The 22414-nt window shown below is 43.6% G+C and overlaps 1 protein-coding gene across 3 annotated transcripts in view; it reads right to left on the bottom strand.

Moving 5' to 3' along the window:
- LOC122540340 (pleckstrin homology domain-containing family G member 5-like) overlaps nt 1-22414 on the bottom strand; it is a 221642-nt gene that overhangs the window by 188248 nt on the left and 10980 nt on the right. Inside the window, exon 1 of one of the 3 annotated variants that reach the window (XM_087980447.1) lies at nt 13824-14088. The exons of the other annotated variants lie outside the window; for them this stretch is intronic. Within the exon in view, the coding sequence (XP_087836573.1) occupies nt 13824-13854 (31 nt within the window). The 5' untranslated portion in view covers nt 13855-14088. Of the gene's footprint in view, nt 1-13823; nt 14089-22414 lie in introns of those variants that run through there. 3 annotated transcript variants of the gene reach the window in all.

The following is a 22414-nucleotide window of genomic DNA, read 5'->3' as shown; positions in this document are numbered from 1 at the left end:
AGGGTAACAGGGCAGTAATGCAGGGCCCATAGGTGACAGAGCAGTAATGCAGGGCCCATAGGTGACAGAGCAGTAATGCAGTGTACTGAGGGTGACTGGGCAGCAATGCAGGGCCTGTAGGTGACAGAGCAGTAATGCAGGGCCCGTAGGTGACAGAGCAGTAATGCAGTGTATTGAGGGTAACAGAGCAGTAATGGAATGTACTGAGGGTAACAGGGCAGTAATGCAGGGCCCATAGGTGACAGAGCAGTAATGCAGGGCCCATCGGTGACAGAGCAGTAATGCAGTGTACTGAGGGTGACTGGGCAGTAATGCAGTGTATCAAGGGTTTAAGGGCAGTAATGCAGAGCCCATACGTGACAGGACAGTAACGCAGTGTACTGAGGGTAACAGGGCAGTCATGCAGGGCCCGTAGGTGACAGGGCAGTAATGCAGGGCCCGTAGGTGACAGAGCAGTAATGCAGTGTACTGAGGGTGACAGGACAGTAATGCAGGGCTTGTAGGTGACAGGGCAGTAATGCAGGGCCCATAGGTGACAGAGCAGTAATGCAGTGTACTGAGGGTAACAGGGCAATAATGCAATGTACTGAGGGTAACAGAGCAGTAATGCAGGGCCCATAGGTGACAGAGCAGTAATGCAGGGCCTGTATGTGACAGAGCAGTAATGCAGTTTACTGAGGGTAACAGGGCAGTAATGCAATGTACTGAGGGTAACAGGGCAGTAATGCAGGGCCCGTAGGTGACAGAGCAGTAATGCAGTGGACTGAGGTTAACAGGGCAGTAATGCAGGGCCCTTAGGTGACAGGGCAGTAATGCAGTGGACTGAGGTTAACAGGGCAGTAATGCAGGGCCCTTAGGTGACAGGGCAGTAATGCAGGGCCCATAGGTGACAGAGCAGTAATGCAGTGTACTGAGAGTGACGGCACAGTGACACAGTTTACTGAAAGTGCAAGCAATAATGTCTTCCATAGCCAGAGCAGGAAGAGAGCCTTGTGTCAGTGATGGATAGTTGAGAGCTATGGATCATTGATAGACAGAAATCATTGACGGGTTAGTCATCGATCAGTATGCAAACGTATTAGAGGTTTGTCAAAAGACTCGTTCTGTTTGTGTGAGGGAACTAGACACTGAGTCACGTGATTCACGAGACGGAGAGTCACTTGGCAATTCAAGCGAGTTAATTTGTCTTGTCTCGAACATTCTGTGGCATATTGTTACAAAGCTTGTCAACCCATTGAGATGAATGTTGTAGAACTCCCACCAGTACGCAGTGAGCCAAACAAGCTGCTCTCTAATTAAGACGCAGCACAGTAGGCGCTGTGTTTAATAGGAGCTCTCCCACTTGGCAGCTGAGTTGCACACATTGCAACAGATCGCTGTCAGTATCTCCCACACACCCTCCAAGAAAATATCTCACAATCCCTCCATTTAAAGGGGCAGCACTCAGAATCTAAAAACTACCTTGGGAGGGGAACAGGTTATCATTTCAGTTGTTGTACTGAATCCAAATCTGATCACTTGGATAATCCATCAGAGAGGATCAATTCAAAATGAGAGACTTCCCAGACTCGAAATCACACCCTTTCTATTCGGTTTGTTAGAGGGAGAGACAGAAGGAGGCCAAGAAACAGACTGGGTGACAGAGCAAAAGTGACAGACAGAAAGCCAACTACAGTGAGAAACAGTGTGAGAAAAAGAGTGAAAACAACTTAGAGACAGCTAGAGACCAGGCGAGGCAAAATAAAAGCAAGTGAGGGGAAACGGAGTCAAGAGAGAAAGTGAAGAGACAGAATCAGGCACAAAAAGACAGAAAAAGCAGGAGGCCGCAGACAGAAACAGTAATTGGAAAAGACTCCTGTATATAGTTTACAAAATGCACCTAACCTAGCTGGATGTTATATTTCTGTGTAAATAAAAATCTTACATATCTATGAAAAATCAGTTAAAAACATTGTACAATATCTAAAGGAGACAATTTTTCTGCTCAATTGGTGTTTTCCAGACTTTCTGTTGTTTTCTGAATGTGGTTTATTACTCACCAACTGAAACAATAATGAGTAGTGACAGGTAGGTTAGTCAGCAGGTTCCCAAATGATGCCCCACCCATTTTCCTGCTTATTCTTGCAGTTTTAATTTCTCCATTAAGAATCAAGAATATAAGGAATGTAGAGGGAAGTGACCCGGAAATGATGTAGCTTTCATCAGAAAAGAGCTGTGTAAACTGAAAGGAGAGAGGGATTACAAGAGAAACGTTGCTGAGTAATGCTGCCCTGGAGAGGTTGAGGCCATGGTGCTAAAATCTGCAGCATCCAGACCATGGTATCAGGCTCTCAGTGAGTGCAACACATGAACAGGAAACCAGAATCTTCCATTTGGCTCTTTTCCACTTCAAAGATCTGTGTAAATGAGTTCCATCCTGGCCAGCTGACTCCAGACACTGTGACTGTAAGGTTCTCACTCCCAAGTTCCAAGCCATGTACAGTACAAGAGCAGACAGACAGCTAGTCAGTCAGAAAGGCAGACAAGCACCAACACACAAGACATTAAGCAGACAGACAAAGCATGCACGGGCACATTCAGACCTATGCATGCAAAAAGACACACATTAGGGTTCACAAGTATCACAGTATCCAGGTGGATCAGCTGATACACTCCTGCAAATATTTAACACAAACTTTTGGAGTCCAATTCTCAGCCAATCATAGCCTAAATTCAAAAACAAATTAAAATGTAGCGGGATGATTTATCATCATAGACAACAATGAGACTCAATGGTGAATCAGTATCTCCAGAGTAGGAGGGACCCTGAACCCTATGTGTGTTAGTGCCTTCAATGTCTCAATAATCAGTTCACAGGGAGAAGGTGGGAGCTATCTGATGAAGCTGCCACTGTTTGTGCTTATCATGCCTGTGCTGGGTGAGATGGTCCATAATAATTTGTTATATCACAGAGCATGATCTCTGAATGACTGGACAATATTTGAATATCTTCAGTAAGACCAGAAGGTCTAGGGGTAGAGTCAGCCACTCATCCCAAGTGAATCAGCTCAATCCCTCAGTAAGATCTTGGATGATCTGACAATGCTTAACTCCACCTTCCTCCTCTATCCCCATAACTCTTCATTCCATAACTGAGTAAAAATCTGTCTCAATCTCAAATATACTTAACAACGCAACCTCAACAGTTCACTGTGGTAAAGAATTCCACACATTCATTACTCTTTAAGAGAAGTGGTTCCTCCTTGTTTCTGTAAGGGTGGATTCCTAATTCTGAGAATGGTACCCTCTGGTCCTAGACTCTCCTACAAGGGGGAAACAACCTCTCTGCACCTCTCCTGTCAAGCCTCCTAGGAATCGTCTATGTTTCAATAGGTCTCCTTTCATTCTTCTTAAGTCCAACGTACTCAACATCTCCTCATGAGAAAATCCCTCCATACCTGGAATCTACCTAGTGACCTTTCTCTGGACTGCCTGCAATGCCAATTTATCTTTCCTTTGATAAGGGGACAAAAACTGTTCACAGTATTCCAGGTGTACAGTTTTAGCAAGAGTTCCACACTTTTATACGTCATTCCCTTTGAAATGAAGGCCAATATTTAATTTGCCTTCCCTGTTACCCACTGAAACTGGATACTAGTTTTTTTTGTCATTTGTGGATGAAGACCCCCAATCTCTCTGGGCTGCAGGCTTACCCCATTGAATAATATTCATCTCCTTTATACTTCCTGCCAAAGTGCATAACCTCGCATTTTCCAACATTACATTCCATCTGCCAAGTTTTTGAGCACTCAACCTGTCCATATCCCTCTGCAGATTGTTATCTTCCTCACCACTCATCCCATTGATTTTTACGGGTACTTGAAACTTGGCGATAGTACATGCACCTTCCTCATTTGAATCATTAACAGATATTTTAAATAATTGCACACCCAACACTGATCTCTGTGGGACTCCACTAGTTACAGGTCATCCTGAAAATACTTCCTTTATCCAGCTTTGTCATAGAATCCCTACAGTGTAGAAGAGGCCATTCAGCCCATCAAGTCCACCTAGATACTGTGACTGTAAGGTTTTCACTTCCAAGTTCCAAGCCATGTACAGTACAAGAGCAGACAGACAAAGCATGCACAGGCACATTCAGACCTACGCATGCAAAAAGACACACATTAGGGTTCACAAGTATCAGTCTCCAGGTGAATCAGCTGATACACTCCTGCAAAAATATTTAACACAAACTTGTTGGAGTCCATTTCTCAGCCAATCATAGCCTAGATTCAAAAACAAATCAAAATGTAGCAGGAAGATTTATCGTCATATACAACAATGAGACTCAATGGTGAACCAGTATCTCCAGAGTAGGAGGGACCCTAAACCCTGTGTGTGTTAGTCACCCCACTACCCTATCCCTGCATTTCCCACGGCTAATACACCGAGCTGCACATCTGGACACTATGGTCAATTTAGCATAGCCAATCCACCTAACCTACACATCTTTAGGCTGTGGGAGGAAACTGGAGTACTTGGAGGAAACCCACGCAGACACGGGGACAATGTGCAAATTCCACGCAGACAATTGCCTGAGGCTGGAACTGAACCCAGGACCCTGGCGCTCTGAGGCAGCAGTGCTAACCACTGAGCCACCGTGCCTCCTCTCTTTTATTAAAAAGCCAATCCTCTCTCCACACCAATATATTACCCCAACACCATGGACTCTTATCTTATAGACAATAGATAATAGGTGCAGTGGTAGGTCATTCGGCCCTTCGAGCCAGCACCACCATTCATTATGGTCATGGCTGATCATCCACAATCAGTATCCTGTTCCTGCCTTATCCCCATAACCCTTCATTCCACTATCTTTAAGAGCTCTATCCATCTCTTTCTTGAAAGTATCCAGAGACTTGGCCTCCATTGCCTTTTGGGGCAGAGCATTCCATACACCCACCACTCTCTGGGTGAAGAAGTTTCTCCTCAACTCTATTCTAAATGGCCTACCCCTTATTTTTAAACTGTGTCCTCTGGTTCTGGACTCACCCATCAGCGGAAACATGCTTCCTGCCTCCAGCGTGTCCAATCCTTTAATAATCTTATACGTCTCAATCAGATCCCCTCTCATCTTTCTAAACTCAAGTGTTTCCAAGCCCAGTCACTCCAATCTTTCAACATATGATAGTCTCGCCATTCCGGGAATTGATCTTGTGAACCAACGCTACACTCCCTCAATAGCCAGAATGTCCTTCCTCAAATTTGGAGACCAAAACTGCACACAGTTCTCCAGCTGCGGTCTCTCCAGGGCCCTGTACAGCTGAAGAAGGACTCTTTGTTCCTATACTCAATTCCTCTTGTTATGAAGGCCAGCATGCCATTAGCTTTCTTCATTGCCTGCTGTACCTGCATGCTTGCTTTCATTGACTGATGTACAAGAACACCTAGATCTCATTGTACTTCCCCTTTACCTAACTTGACTCCATTTAGATAGTAATCTGTCTTCCTGTTCTTCCACCAAAGTGGATAACCACACAGTTATCCACATTAAACTGCATCTGCCATGCAACTGTCTACTCACCTAGCCTGTTCAAGTCACCCTGTATTCTCATAACATCCTCCTCACAACACACCCTGCCACCCAGCTTTGTGTCATCAGCAAATTTGCTAATATTACTTTTAATACTTTCATCTATATCACCGAACCTTGTGGTACCCCACTGGTCACTGCCTGCTATTCCGAAAGGGACTTGTTTATCACTACTCTTTGCTTCCTGTCAGCCAGCCAATTTTCAATCCAAGTCAGTATTTTGTCCCCAATGCCATGTGCCCTAGTTTTGCTCACTAATCTCTTATGTGGGACTTTATCAAAGACTTTCTGAAAGTCCAGGCTGCACTGGCTCTCCCTTGTCCATCTTCATAGTTACATCTTCAAAAAAATTCCAGAAGATTAGTAAAGCACAATTTCCCCTTCATAAATCCATGCTGACTCTGATCTATCCTGTTACTGCTGACCAAATGAGTCTTAATTTCATCTTTTATAATTGACTCCAGCATCGTTCCCACCACTGACGTCAGGCTAACCGGTGTATAATTCCCTGTTTTCTCTGTCTCTCCTTTCTTGAAAAGTGGGACAACATTAGCCACCCTCCAATCCGCAGGAACTGATCCTGAATCTACAGAACATTGGAAAATGATTACCAATGTGTCCAGGATTTCTAGAGCCACCTCCTTCAGTACCCTGGGATGCAGACCATCAGGTCCCGGGGCCTTATCAGCCTTCATACCTAACAGTCTATCCAACACCATTTCCTGTCTAATATAAATTCCCTTCAGTTCATCCATTATCCTAGGTCCTTCAGCCACTATTACATCTGGGAGATTGCTTGTGTCTTCCCCAGTGAAGACAGATCTAAAGTACCTATTCAACTCTTCTGCCATTTCCTTGTTCCCCGTAATAAATTCACCCGGTTCCATCTTCAAGGGCCCAATTTTAGTCCTAACCATTTTTTTTTTCTTCTCACATACCTAAAAAAGCTTTTACCATCCTCCTTTATGTTTTTGGCCAGTTTGCCTTCGTACCTCATATTTTTCTCCGCATATTGCCTGTTTCGTTATCCTCTGTTGCTCTTTAAAAGTTTCCCAATCCTCCGGCTTCCTGCTCATCTTTGCTATGATATATTTCTTCTCTTTTATCTTTATACAGTCCTTAACTTCCCTCGTCAGCAATGGCTGCCCCTGCCTCCCTTTAGGATCTTTCTTCCTCTTTGGAATGAACTGATCCTGCACCTTCTGCATTATATCCAGAAATACCTGCCATTATTGCTCCACTGCCATCCCTGCTAGGGTATTGAACCATTGAACTTTGGCCAGCTCCTCCCTCAGAGCTCCATAATTCCCTTTGTTCAACTGCAATACTTACACTTCTGATTCTTCCTTCTCCCTCTCAAATTGCAGATTAAAACTTATCATATTATGGTCACTCCCTCCTAATGGCTCCTTTACTTTGAGGTCCCTGATCAAATCTGGCTCATTACACAACACCAGACCCAGAACTGCCTTCTCCCTGGTAAGCTCCAGTACAAGCTGCTCTGAGAATCCATCTCGGAGGCACTGCACAAACTCCATTTCTTGGGGTCCAGTATCATCTAGATTCTCCCAGTCTACCTGCATGTTGAAATCCCCCATCTTATTAAGGAGTCTTATGTACCTTATTGAATACCTTTCCAAAATTCAAATACGTTACACCTACTTTTTCTGCTTTATCTCTACGACTTGCTACCTCCTTAAAAGAACTGTAATAAATCTGCGAGGCATGGTTACCCCTTCATGAAACCATGTTGACTCTGCTTGACTATATTAGATATTTCTAAATGTTCCACTATTACACCCTTTATATGGCCTCTAGCATTTTCCTAATGGCAAACATTAAGCTAACTGGCCCTAAGTGTCCCCCTCTCTTTATAAGTGTATAGCATTGGCAGTTTTCCAATCGTCTGGGACTTTTCTAAAATCTAAGGATTCTTGAAATATTACTACCAGTGCATCCACCATCTTTGTATCAACTTTTTTTGAAATCTGAGAATGCAAATTGTCAGTCTATGAATTTCCCTGATACGTTTACTCTACTTATAGTTATTGTGTTTACTGCTTCCTCATGTTTGGCCTCTTGATTAGTTTTTTTTTGGAATGCTACTAGTGCCCTCTACCTTGAAGACTGATGCAAATTATTTTTTTCAATTTCTCCACCACTTCCTGGTTCCTCATTATTATTTCCCAACTTTGTTTTCTAAAAGGGACCTATGTTCACTTTGGCCTCTCTCTTCCCATTTATATATCGAAAGAAGCTCTTACAGTCTGTTTTTATAGTTTGCCCTCATAGTTTCTTACTCTTTATTTTTCTTTTGGTTATCTTTTGTTAGATTTTAAAACATTCCCAATCCTCTGGTTTGCCACATGATATGTAATCTTTGTCACATGTCAATTTGATAATATCTTAACTTCCCTGGTTAACCATGGGTGGTATATCCCCTTCCTAGAAGCCTGCTTCCTCACTGGGATATATCTTTGCTGTGAGTCATGACCACGTCTTAAATGTCTGCCATTGCTTCTCAACCATCTTCTTTGATAATATTTTTTCAGTCTACTCCAACTCTACCCTCATCCCTTTGTAATTGCCTTTAGTTAAGTTTAGCATAGTTGTTTCCACCCACAATAATGGTGTAATTACAATGACATGGGAATGAGGAACTGTAGATGACCAAATATCAAGGTCCACCTAACTGTCTTCTACCCTTCTTGTGATTCCTTGGTAAAATGCTAATGAAATTGTTGACTAATAATAGAATCAATCTCCATGAAGGATTCTACACTAAGGTGAGGTGAACACCCAAGAGTGGACAGCATTGGGAGCTATAAATCTGAAGTCACCTGCTCCTCTCAAGCAGAGTCATAGAGTCATAGAGATGTTGTGGTTCTGTTCGCCGAGCTGGGAATTTGTGTTGCAGACACAAACAGGAAGACAGCTAACGATCCGTATCCATGAACACCAACTAGCCACGAAACGACATGACCAGCTATCCTTAGTAGCCACACACACAGATGACAAGCAACATGAGTTTGACTGGGACAATACTACTATTATAGGACAAGCCAAACAGAGAACAGCCAGGGAATTCCTAGAGGCATGGCACTCATCCACAGATTCTATCAACAAACACATCGACCTGGACCTAATATACCGGCCGCTGCAGTGGACAGCTGGAACTGACAACCGGAAGCGGCAGAGACAAGCCGGAGGAAACAACACAGAAGCGCTTCACAGGAGGCTCCCAAGCACTGAGGACGTCACCTAGACAGGGGATGAAACGTCTGCAACACAAATTCCCAGCTCGGCGAACAGAACCACAACAACGAGCACCCAAGCTACAAATCTTCTCACAAACTTTGAAGTCATAGAGATGTATAGCATGGAAACATACCCTTCGGTCCAACTTGTCCATGCTGGCCAACTATCCCAACCTAATCTAGTCCCATATCCCTCTAAACTCTTCCTGTTCATATATCCATCCAGATACAATTACAACATTTAAAAGGTATCAGCCTCCACCACTTCCTCTGGCAGCTCATTCCATACACAAATCTTGCCCCTCTCACCATAAACCTATGCCCTCTAGTTGTGGACTCTCCCACCTCAGGAAAAAGACTTTGATTATTCACCTATCCATTCCCTTCATGTTTTATAAACCTCTATACCCCAGCCTATTCAGCAACTCCTTGTAGCTCACATCCTCCAACCCTGGCAACATCCTTGTCAATCTTTTCTGAATCCTTTCAAGTTTCACAACATCCTTCCAATAGGAAGGAGACCAGAATTGTAATCTACATTTGACAAGATAAGGAATAGAATCAGGCCCCTCAAACCTCCTCTTTAATAAGATCATGATCAATCCATGACCCAAACTTCAAGTTTCAAAGAGTCACAGAATGATTACAGTACGGAAACAGACCCTTTGGTCCAACTTGTCTGCACCAACCAGACATCTCAATCTGACTTAGTTCTGTTTGCTAGTATTTGGGCCATATTCCTCTTAAATTCTTGCTATTCATATACCCATCCAAAGCCTTTTATGTTTAAATTATAACTGCTTCCACCACCTCCTCTGGTAGCTGGTTCTCGATATGCACCACCCTGTGTGAAAAAGTTGCCCCTCAGGTCCTTTTTAAATCTTTCCCCCCCCCCCCCTCATCTTAAACCTATGCCTTCTAGCTTTGGACTCCCCTACCCTGGGAAAAAGGCCTTGGTTGTTCACCAAATCCATGCCCCTCATGATTTTATAAATTCCTATAAGTTCACCCCTCAGCCTCTGACTCCCCAAGGGAATAAAGCCCCAGCCTATTCAGCCTCTCCTTATAATCCTCCAGTCCCAGCAACATCCTGGTAAATCTTTTCTGCACCCTCTCAAGTTTAATATCTTTCCTATCCAGTGACTCTTCATCAGTACCGTTTGCAGCTAGGAGAAAGGGGTATTTTTGTTGAAGACAAAGTTTGATAGGGGAAGAAGAGAGTGAGAAAGAGAGATATATGAAAGGGGTAGGTAAACAAGGAGATTATGGATCGCAGGCCTGGACAGGAGAAAAGTTGAGTAAGTGATAATTAGAGCTAAAGGTGGGAGAGAATGTGCTGAATGCAAACCATTTGCAGGTTAAGGTGATAATAGGCCCACGAGCTGGTGAGAATGGGTGACTGTATTAAAAGCAATCCATGTTATAACAGGACCAGATATAGGATGAGGAGAATCCATTGAAGGATGGAATTAGATTCTAAAGTTATTTAACTTGATTTTGAATTGGACATGCTGCAGGGACTCTAAGTAGAAAATAAGATGTTGTTCATTGAGCTTATACCGAGCTCACTGGAATGCTGCAGCTGGCCTGTGACTGAAATGTTGGTGTGGGCAAATGGTGGTGTCTTCAAGTGGCAGGCAACTTGAAGTTCAGGGTAATTTTTGTAGACAGGATGTAGGTGTTCTGCCAAGTGGTCACCCAGTCTGCGTTTTGGTTCCCCTGTGTAGAGGAGACCATGCTGAACAGTGAATATAGTAGAATAGATTGAAAGAAGTACATCACTGCTTCACTTGGAAGGTGTATCTGGGGCCTTAGATGGTGAGGTGGGAGGAGATAAACAGGTTGGTATTACACCGTTTGCCATTGAATGTGAAGGTGCCATGGTGGTGTGGAGAAGTGTTGGGAATGGAGGAGGAGTGAACCAGAGTGTCCCAGAGGGAACAGACCCTATTGAATGCTACAAAGGAGGAGAGGGGTATATGCGCCTGATGTTGGAAGTGACAGAAATAGCAGCTTACAGTCCTTTGGATGTAGAGGCTGTAGGTGAGGATCAGAGGACCCTATCGTTGTTGTGGGTGGGAAGAGAAGGAGTGAGGGCAGAAGGTGAGAGATGGGTCATACACGTCTAAGGGCCCCATCAACCACAGTAGCAGAGAATTCTTGGTTGAGGTAAAAGGTGGACATTTGTGACGCCCTCCTGTAGAAGGTGGCATCATCAAAACAGATGCAACAGAGAAACTGGGAGAATGAGTTGATGTCCTTACAGGAAGCAGGGTGTGAGGATGAACAGTTGAAATAACTGTGGGAATTGGTGGGTGTGTAATGGATAGCAGTGACCAGTATCCCTAGAAATGGAAACAGAGATGTCAAGGCAGGGAAGGGAGGAGTCGGAGATGGGCCAGGTGAAGGTGAGGGCAGAGTGAAAATTGGAAGCAAAATTGATACATTTTTCCAGTTCAGAATGAGAGAGGGAAGCAACACCAATGATGTCATTGATATACCATAGAAAAAATGAAGAGTTGTGAGGAGGGCCTGCTATCCATAATCTCCTTGTTTACCCAACCCTTCCTTATCTCTCTCTGGGCTCCACTTCCACTTGCTGAAAGAAATCGATCCTTTGGTATTTGTGCGAATTGACACTTAGTGCTTTCACAGTCCCCCCAGTGTTAGCTGGTTCCAGAGATTGTTCTCTTGCTCTGAGTTATCATTGCAAGAGATCAGCCCTGAGATGGAACTGAGAGTTTTCCCAGCAGTGAGACCGAATGTGGAAGGGCTGTCCACTGAATGGTGGTGAGCATCCAATATAAATTATTGAAGGTCCAACTAAGGGAGTTTTTCCTGGGCTGCCAGTATTTTTCAGGTAGGGTTACAACTCTTTGCCAGGAAAGGCTACCAGCTTCATTGAGGCAACCTGCCTTTGGCTATCCAGGCCATCAGTGAGAGTGGAGGCTCCAAACCTGAAGAAGGTGATGTAGGAAGGGAAAGCTGTACCCATGGCTCCAATTGGACATTAAAGAGGTCAAGCTGCTGGGCCCCTCTGATTTCAATTTGTATTTTACATACTTCTCCATTTTGTGTTACCCTTTCAATCTCTGAAAACCTTTAGCAATGGCCACATTTTTCAATGGGGCTGTGAGGCTTTCTAGTTATTTGGCCCTCTGTTTGCTCCCTAAGGGCATCAAAGACTGCCACAAGGAGCAAACAAGAGGCAGTCAGTTCAGCATCCTGCTGCTGGCAAATGTGTGCTCAACCTGGTCCCAAAGATGCACAGGAAAACCCCACCCATTTATTTCTGCAAATCAGTTTTGAATTTATCTTCTTATAAATGCAGACAATATGTTCTGGTCCTTTTGTTCGAAAGAAGGTAAATTTGTTTGTCATGCTCAACATTATCAAGTTAGTTTAGAACATATCCAATTTACATAATTTGCCCCACAATTATGAGGAAGTCATAATGAACTCAAAACATTAACTCCTCGCTTCACAAATGCTGCCAGACTGCTGAGTTTCTCCAGCACTTTTGCTTTTTATTTCAGATCGCTAGTATCCACTGTCATTTGCTCTAATGTTATCATTGCAGTTTAGAATCCAATCCCTCCATTCCCTGAAGCAGGACTTATACACTTAATGGTAAGATCCTAGGGGGTGCTGCTGAATAAAACAACTTTGGAGTGCAGGTTCATAGTTCATTGAAAGTAGAGTCGCAGGTTGATAGGATAGTGAACAAGGTGTTTGGTATGCTTTCCTTTATAGGTCAGTGTATTGAGTATAGGAGTTGGAAGGTCATGTTGTGGCTGTACAGGACATTGGTTAGGCTACTTTTGGAATATTGTGTGCAATTCTGGTCTCCTTCCTATTGGAAGGATGTTGTGAAACTTGAAAGGGTTCAGAAAAGATTTACAAGGATATTGCCAGGGTTGGAGGATTTGAGCTATAGGGAGAGGCTGAATAGACTGGGGCTGTTTTCCCTGGTGCATCAGAGGCTGAGGGGTGACCTTACAGAGGTTTATAAAATCATAAAGGGCATGGATAGGATAAATAGAGAAAGTCTTTTCCCTGGGATAGAGAGTTCAGAACTCGAGGACAGAGGTTTAAAGTGAGAGGGGGGTGAAGATACAAAAGGAACCTAAGGGACAACTTTTTCACACAGAGGGTGGTACATGTATGGAATGAGCTGCCAAAGGAAGTGGTGGAGGCTGATATGAATACAGCATTTAAAAGGCATCTGGATGGGTAGATGAATAGGAAGGGTTTGGAGAGATATGGGCGAAGTGCTGAGAAATGGGACTAGATTAGATTAGGATATCTGGTCGCCATGGATGACTTGGACCAAAAGGTCTATTTCTGTGCTGTACATCTGTATGACTCTGATTGCTCTTCCTTCTGTACTCTTCCAACAGCTGCAAAATCTTTTCCATACCATGCACAGAATTCCAATTGCAGTCTCACATATGATTAATAAAATGGCAGGATTGCCTGTGTCGATGAATCTTTTAATACATCCCAACACCTGATTTTCAAAGATGGAGAGGCTGATAAAAACTTTAACATTTCAGACATATATAAAAGCATAGTTGTGTGTGTCAAAATCTGCAACTTCCTTTCTCTCCCATAATCTGGTCGTTATTGCTAGTTCCACCTCAGGCTGTTAACAGGGAATAATCCAGACAATAGCCACTGGTTATTGATAAATCATTACCCAACCACAATAAACTAGGGTTTTTTGCAATGTGCCATTGTGTTTTGTCGCAGGTTGCACAGAGGTATTGCAGCAAGCAGCAAATCCACCCAAAGTTTACGAGGCAGATCTCCTGTGCCTGACTTGCAGCCAGGATAAACATGAGACAAGCATTTAGTCTGGTTCAAGAAGACTTTTGCCCGAAACATCAATTTTACTGTTCCTCGGATGCTGCCTGAACTGCTGTGCTTTTCCAGCACCTCTCTAATCTAGACTCTTATAACAAACTCCCATTCATCACACGTTCTCTCACCTGCAAACATGCTTGGATAGCTTGTCATCATACACTTCAAAACATAAATTAAAGCACAGGATGATTCAACAACTCCCGGTCAATCTTCAGCAGGGATAATGCACTGTTAGGAACTGCAGACAAAAACAAAACCTCTTCCTAGGCCTGAAGATCAGTCTCTGGATGATGTTCGTGGAGCTGATTAACTGCAGGACAGTGACAATGTCTGCTGCCTTCAATACCAGAGCTGTAAGCTAGATGTGAAACCCAATCAGTTCAGTGAATGCATCGGTGCACCAGTAACACAGATAATGTAAAGGTTACCAAGCAGCATTAGTCAGTCTTACGCAAACAGGGAGAGGAGGCACACCAGCAGATATTCACTGTGATTTGTTGAAGGCTCACTGCGGCTTGCAGAACAGGTGGGACAGATAATAAGTTAAGCCAATCACACACAGATTCAGTAACTCCTCCCAATCTGCTCACACAATCATTCCCAGTTTCACTGTTCACAGAAAGGGAAATAACTCCGAATGGAAAGCGTCAAGCTGCAGAACAAACACGTTTTATTTAACTCAGGATTACAGTTTGGGCACAAAAACAGAAATTGCTGGAAAAGCTCAGCAGGTCTGGCAGCATCTGTGGGGAGAACAGACGCCGAAAGACCTGCTGAGCTTTTCCAATAATTTCTGTTTTAGTTTCTGGTTTCCAGCTTCTGCAGTTCTTTTGGTTTTTATTACAGGTTAGACCACAGGCAACCTGTACCTTCACCTGCTGAAAAACTGCAATAAAACCCAAAGAACTGCTGAGGCTGGAAATCAGAAACCAAATCAGTGGGCGGCACGGTGGCACAGTGGTTAGCACTGCTGCCTCACAGTGCCTGAGACCCGGGTTCAATTCCCGCCTCAGGCGACTGACTGTGTGGAGTTTGCACGTTCTCCCCGTGTCTGCATGGGTTTCCTCCGGGTGCTCCGGTTTCCTCCCACAGTCACAAAGATGTGCAGGTCAGGTGAATTAGCCATGCTAAAATTGCCCGTAGTGTTAGGTAAGGGGTAAGTGTAGGGGTATGGGTGCTTTGCGCTTTGGCGGGTCGGTGTGGACTTGTTGGGCCGAAGGGCCTGTTTCCACACTGTAATGTAATCTAATCTAAAAAACAGAAATTGCTGGAGAAACTGATCAGGTCTGGCAACACCTGTAGACAGAACTGAACTGAACAAGGGTCTATGAACTCAAAATGTTAACTCTGATGTCTCTGCACAGAAGCTGCCAGACCTGCTGAGTTTCCAAAGCTCTGTAATTTTCTACCTAAACCTTGTTTGCGCCTCTCCGTGTTCCCCTTTAAAAATGCCCGATAAAGCCTACTTCTTTGAGCAACTTTGGGGTTATTTGTCCTAATATCACTTTATGTGGCTAAATTATAGTTGATAAGCTTTACAATGGAGTACTGCGTACATATGGAGTACTGCGTACAATTCTTGTTGCCCTGCTATGTCATTAAACTGGAAAGTGTACAAAATAAAAGGATATTACTGATTCTGGAGGGTAAATTATAAGGAGAGGCTGGATAGGCTGGAATTTTTCCCTGGAGCACAGGAGACTGAGAGTGGCCTTATAAAAGTTTATACAGGGACATAGATAAGTTGAACAGCCAAGGTCCTTTCCCCAGGGTAGGGGAGTCCAAAACTAGAGGGCATAAGTTTAAAGTGAGAGGGGAAAGATTTAAAAGGTATCTGAGGGGCAACTTTTTCACACAAAGGATGGTACATGTATGGAACGAGTTGTCAGAAGTGGTAGAGGTGGGTATGATTATAATATTTAAAACATATTTGGACAGGTACATGGATAGAAGAAGTTTAGAAATATATGGGCCAAACCCAGGCAAACAGGACTGGTTCAGTTTAGGAAGCCTGGTCAGAACGGACGAGTTTGGCCATGTTTTTCCTTCCTGTATGACTTTATAATGCTGTGTGTGCTGCTTGAGACACTTTCCGACATTAAAGACACTATATAAATGCATTTGTTGTTGAGCACAGGCCCAGCCAAGGCTAAGTTGCCTCTTTCTTCTTGTTCTATGGGAAACCTTTTCAGATTTCCAACCGTTTGGCTGAGTGGGAGTTGGTGAGAAAGTTTCCTGAGGAGCAGATGTCTCTGTGGAGTGGCTAAATGTTACATCAGAAATTCTCATCACCAAACCACAAAGAAGACTTTTCAGGCACCACTGACTGGAAGTGACCAGGGGTCAACCAGAGGAAGAAACCCCTAACCGAAGCCCCAAGAGGTCACTGTAAAGCACATTTACATCCTGCCGCTGAAAGCTCAGTATCCAGGCCTTGAGTACGAATCAGAGCGAGGTTAAAGGTCATGCAGAACAGAGAGGATAAACTTAAAAGGAGAAAATAAGGGGAAATAATACAGGGTGCAGTTCTCAACCTCTGCTTCACAGGAGTAAACAGATGGAAACATCAATGTGAAGTGCTCTGGTCAGCAGAAATGTTACGGCCATGACCACAGCCTGAGGAGGCGAGGGTCAGGAGCTGCTTACGTCAGGTGCCTTGATGAATGTATTTATGCAGCTCACTTATTTCTCATCAGTGAGTACAGTCTCTCTCTGTCTGCGTGGAACAATTGGAATCACAATTAAATTCAAAAGAAATGTTACATAAATATTCTGCAAACAATGTTTTGACAAGGGTAGAAATCTGCAATTAAAGAGTGGATTGTCTTTCAGGATTAGTGACCTGACAAAGGAGCAGCACTCCAAAAGCTAGTGCTTCTAAGTAAACCTGTTGGACTATAACCTGGTGTGCGTGATTTTTAACTTTGTCCACCCCAATCCAACACCGGCATCTCTACAGTCCCAGAGTTAGATGAATATCCAGGGATCATCCTCCTGATCATTGACCAGTGGTGACAATTGATAACTTTCTGTGTTTGGTACTAGCTTTAGGGAATCGCACTGAGATTCTAAGATCCTTGCAACCCATCCCATAACAACACATCTATACATTCCAGTCAAAGAGGCATAGTCAATCCCAAATTATTGTTTCTCATCATACAAAAGAAGCCACTGGATATGTGGAGTGTAGCACAAAGTCATAGACCTGGAGAGATCAGGAACTTGTACAAAGTAGGAAAAGTGACTTGTGCTAGGAGCAGAGTGACCTGCAGTGGGAGGGTGGTCAGCAGGGGGAGAGGGGAGTAGTGACCAAGAGACAATGTGGAGGGAGAGTGACTGACTGTGGTGGCAGGAATGTAACAGGTCATGGATCATTGCAAGGGAAGAGGGACCAGCACATGGGAGAGTGAACTGCCGAGCTCAATAGCACTCCATATTTTCAGGTGGCATCAAAACCATAGTGGGACCTAAACACACACGTGGCAATTCAAATTCATTCAAGCACTGTCAAAACTGCAAGATTTTGTTCTCTATTTGGGGATCACTAATGCTGAGAATGACCAGAGGTAAAGATATAACAACATTCCCCTGTCCTACCTTCCAATCCAATTGGGCCCTATTCCCACTCTCTAACTCTCACCTCCCAATCCCATCCAGCAAGCCTCACCTCCCCCTACACCCAAACCTTTGATCCCATCCTCACTATACAGCCCAAATGGCCCCAGGTCCTTTCACCTCAATTCCAGTGGAGGCATAGTTAAGTTGCTCTCAATGACGTGGTATACACTGCTTTAGTTAAAGTTGTTTCTATTATAAATACCCAGAGCACAGCCAAGAGCAGGAGTCTCTGAATCACAGGCCAGGGCTTTGAGGACACAGAGTCTATTCATCTATTGCATTGGAGGTGGCTAAATATCACAAAGTGCAGGAGGAGTTGATGTACTTGAGAGGAAAACACTGCTTATTGTTGTTACTGTAACTTGCCTAAGCTCGATAGTTAACCCTTTCAGGCACTGAGCTGTTGAGCAGAGAAGTTTATTCTGTGCATTAATATAGTGTTCACAATTTTAAGTGTCAGAACTCACCATGGGCAGTTACACAGCAATCAACAGACTACACACTGACTAAGACAGCAGATTAGATTGACACCATTCCTTAAATTGGGTTTCTTCACTCTTAATCTCTTTTTGTTTTTCATGTTTCACACTCCTGCCAGAGCTAAGTTCTACCATCAGAAAATACTTTTACTCATTCACATTCCCAGGTAAAGTCATATTGTGCCTTAGCTTATTTCAGCTACTGATTTAATCATTTGTCTTCATTTCTGGAAGGTATGTAATTCTAAACTAGACTTTTGCTTTATTTGCTCAGTAATTAGTTAAACAACAAGAGAATAGTATCAGTAATAGAATATACCAGTTACATATTAATGTAAGTGAGAGGAAATAATTGTTTGCAACTGTTGATCTTAACTCAATATCAGTAATATTCACAACCTGAAAATAATAAATGAAATCAAAAAAACTAGTAGTTCCTTTCATTTTCTCAGCAGCAGTTTGATCACCACCTAATTATCTATTCACAGAAGCTCACAATAACTTCAAAACAGCAAACATTTATCAAATTACCTATTGAATTGCAAAGAAAACGATGCTAATGAAAATGATATTTCAACAAATTTCAAAAAATGAATGACGTGAACACAAACTAATTAAAGTTTGTAGTCATCACCTTGCTAAAGTGGACTGTAATCTCTTTGGGGAAGCTGATTTGTAACTAATTTTTTGAAAATAATTTAGTGGGATATGAATGGCATGTCAAGGTCAACATTTATTACTCATTCCCAGTTGCTACTGAGTAGGTTTTCTTGAACCACAGCAATCTGAGTGGTGAAGGTGCTTCCAGTTTTGTCTCATGGATAGTTCCAAGAATTTGACTCAAATGATGACAAACAAATTACTGACATACTCTCAGCAGAGAGCGAGAGTGAAGCTTGGACTCCTAATCTGACAACAGCAATGATTGGCAACAGGTGCACATTATCCTGTCACAGCAAGGAGATTTGGACAACACTATCAGTGCTTTGTTTTTAAATTTCACTTCTGATTCTTCACGATTTTGCTGGCACTTAAACTCTCTGTTCTTCTTGCGGCCGTAGCTTGAAACACAGGTGAATGATAGTTGCACTCCCCTAGCACTAGAATTGATGCCATTGTAACGCAACAGTTAGATTGTGAAGTCTCAGGAATATCACAAACTAGCCAGCAAGGGCACCGACCTGCAGCCTGACCCATGTATGGTGATTCAGATACGGTATCTCAAATACACTGACTTTAACTATTTTGACTTCGAAAATCCACCATGCCTTGCTCAGTCAGAATGAGAAACACACTCCACACAAGAGCGAGGGAACAGGTTCATTCATGAGCAGAGTGACAAATTTACTCGCAGGTGAGGGAAACCATCACCTGCCTCAACCCAATAAATGTTCCCCTGCCAAGTTGCTCTACAGCATAAACTGATCCTACCATCCTCCCACTCCTCCAGAATATCCAGCGTGGATGACCAGACATATCTCTCTGCGATGGGACTGTATTCCTCCAATGGCGGCAAGCTCTCCAGTTCATATGCTCCACGTTTCTTCCAATAAAGAAACATTTCACTTGGGTTCTGAAATAATTCTCAAATAGCATTCCTAAATACCACTCAGCTCCAGCAGACAGAAAATAACAGCTCAGTGCTCCCTGACACGCTGGCTTATTGTCGTGCTGTTCCGCTGTCCCACTGCAGGGGATAATGTGCGAGGCCTGAAGGCCTTCCTCACTTGCACAGAGAACTGCATTCATCTACCGAAAGCCTGGGACTGTGGGATTGCTGAGGGTGGCACACAGAAAAGCACTGGCCACTGAGGCACTGCCTCAAACAAAGGCTTTCTTCATCTTTAACAATTCCACTTAAAAAATGGTCACTTTATAGTTAAGGAGGAATGGGGAGGGTTTAACTTTTCACCCTCATTAGTATTGATTTTATTTATTGTGGCTGAGGAACGTGAAGATTCAGCGCATTCTACAACCAGCTCCAAGGCAAGGACAATTCAGACAGCGGCTCACACAAGGGTTTGGTTTTGGGGTAATGGGCTGAGAGACATGTTGAAGGGCAGTGAACAAACAACACAGGAAATGCAACACTCTAGGTATCTCAGCACAATCACAGTGAGTGGAAAAGTTCGCCATCAATTAATTGACAGGAAACTGTGGATTGTCTGTCCAAAGGATCTGACCTAACGGTTGTGATTAAACAGTGCTGCAGATATTTGAGGGTGGATCACAGGAACAGCAGGAGGCCATTCAGCCCCTTGAGCCATTCAAACATAGATTATTGATGATTCATACCTTAAGTCTATCTACCCACCAAGGTTCTATAATTCTTAACCACCCTAAACCAACAAAAATCAATTTCAGTTTTGACATTTGCAATGATCCTAAGTCTCAAGTGTTTTAGAAGTGTTTTCCAATACTTGGACACCTTCCAGAAATCATCCTGAAATTGCTCCAATTTTAAGGCTATCAACTCCTTTAATTGTTATAGATTACCCCTTAACGTTTAAGATTTAGCAGGAAGTGCACACCTCGTTTATGCAACCAGCCCCATACTCTTTAATCCTTTTAGCTCTGCCATCATTCTGGTGAATCTACGCTGCATCTTGTCCAAAGCTAATGCATCATTCCTCAGCTGCAGTGTCCAGCCTTCCGCAAGGGGCCTGACCAGGAGTTCTGCACAACTGAAAGATAATCTCCCAAATATCTGTTTTTTATCCCCTCAAGCTAAAGGCTAACATTCCATTGGCTTCTTTATTTCTTTTTTATTCTGGAAGGTATGGGTTCGTAATTATTATCTGCTGATATATTTTTAACATCCCCCCATCAGTTATTTGAGGGGTAAGCAATTCTCTCTGTCTATTCTCCATCTCAGCGCTCCCCCCCCCCCCCCGCACTATCCAGGGTCAACCTTCCCAATGCTGACCCACTTTCTTAGTTGAAGGAAGATCTAGATTTGTTTCACCCAGCTGCTCCACTGCAGGAGGAACCAGAATCTAATCATGCCAGTGTGCGAAGAGCTGGGGTGTGACTTCCAGTGCAGGCCTGACTGTGTCCATGTCGGAGGGCCTGGGATCTGCCTGTGCTAGTGTGGGAGGGCCTAGGATCTGGCTGAGCCAGTGTGGGAGGGCCTGGGGTCTGACTGTGCCAGTGTGGGAGGGGCTGGGGTCTGACCATGCCAATGTTGGACGGCCCATGGTCTGACTGTGCAAGTGCAGAAGGAGCCAGAATCTGACTAGCTAACTGTTGCATGTAATGTGAGATGTGAGTAATGTGAGATGTGAGTAATGTGAGGGCTACCTTCCTGTGAGCTAGCAACAATAGATTTTGTTGAACATACATACGACATAGAGAGGATGGCAAGAAAGATATCTGTAGCATTACAGAACCCGAGTCCATTTCTGTGTGATCCATCACAATGACATTGTTGTTTTCACACATGCTTCAATGGCTATAATTAAAGGGAAAAATAATCCTTTTACTCCACATCTTCCCGCCACCCCCCCCCCCCCAAAGTTCTTTACAGTATCGCCTTTTAACATTAACATTTAACAATGAACATTTAAGTATTGTAGTCCACGTCCCATCCTTGCCACATGTCTCTTTTGCTACAGAGACTAATCTCCAATAGCACTGTCTATTATAAGGGTATGTAGGACAAATGAGCTTTCTTCTCATCTCCTTGAATGGTCAACACATTGATAGGTTGAGATGAAAATGTCTGATTAACAGGTGGGTTTTGGAAATTGACACGTGCAAACATTTGAATGCAGTAACAGTGAAGATGAAGTGAGGACAAAAATGATCCAAAGCAGAAAATTCCAGCACTCAGATAGAAACATCTTCAAAAGAAAGACAAGGAAATCAAAATTTCACTCTCTTTACTATTTGCTTTGTTCTCATTCTAGGGAAGAATGTATTAGAAAAATACCATTCACAAGCGTTTCTTGTTGCTGCATCTCCTTTTGTACAATAAGAAGACAACTTTGCTTAGTATTTACATTCTTCAAGTAATGACAATGACAGTTGAGTTTCCTGGAGCATTACCATCTGAATCCAGGAAGATCAGAAGTTTCAGATTCTAGTAAGTTAATGACTCGAATGATGCTTTCCTTCTCTGTAACTGTATGTCAGGAGCACACCATCATCCAGAATACCTTAGTGGGCGGCACGGTGGCACAGTGGTTAGCACTGCTGCCTCACAGCGCCAGAGACCCAGGTTCAATTCCCGACTCAGGCGACTGACTGTGTGGAGTTTGCACATTCTCCCCGTGTCTGCGTGGGTTTACTCCGGGTGCTCCGGTTTCCTCCCACAGTCCAAAGATGTGCAGGTCAGGTGAATTGGCCATGCTAAATTGCCCGTAGTGTTAGGCTAAAAGGGGTAAATGTAGGGGTATGGGTGGGTTGCGCTTCGGCGGGTCGGTGTGGACCTGTTGGGCCGAAGGGCCTGTTTCCACACTGTAAGTAATCTAATCTAACCTTCTGGTCACTGCCTTCTTTTGTGTTTTATTTTCCTGCTGTTTGCAGTAAAATGGAGGGTCTGCTGCACTCTGCTTATCATATACTCTGCAGAGTGGTCTTCTCCTGCTCTTTCTTCAGTACCTGTGTCAGTCTGGTGC

The sequence above is a fragment of the Chiloscyllium plagiosum genome, unplaced genomic scaffold, assembly GCF_037043375.1.
Source record: "Chiloscyllium plagiosum isolate Xiang-an unplaced genomic scaffold, Cpla_swu_hap1 HiC_scaffold_37, whole genome shotgun sequence".
NCBI lineage: Eukaryota > Metazoa > Chordata > Chondrichthyes > Orectolobiformes > Hemiscylliidae > Chiloscyllium > Chiloscyllium plagiosum.
Note: the sequence above shows the minus strand (reverse complement) of the source record. Positions and strands in the feature narration are given on the sequence as shown.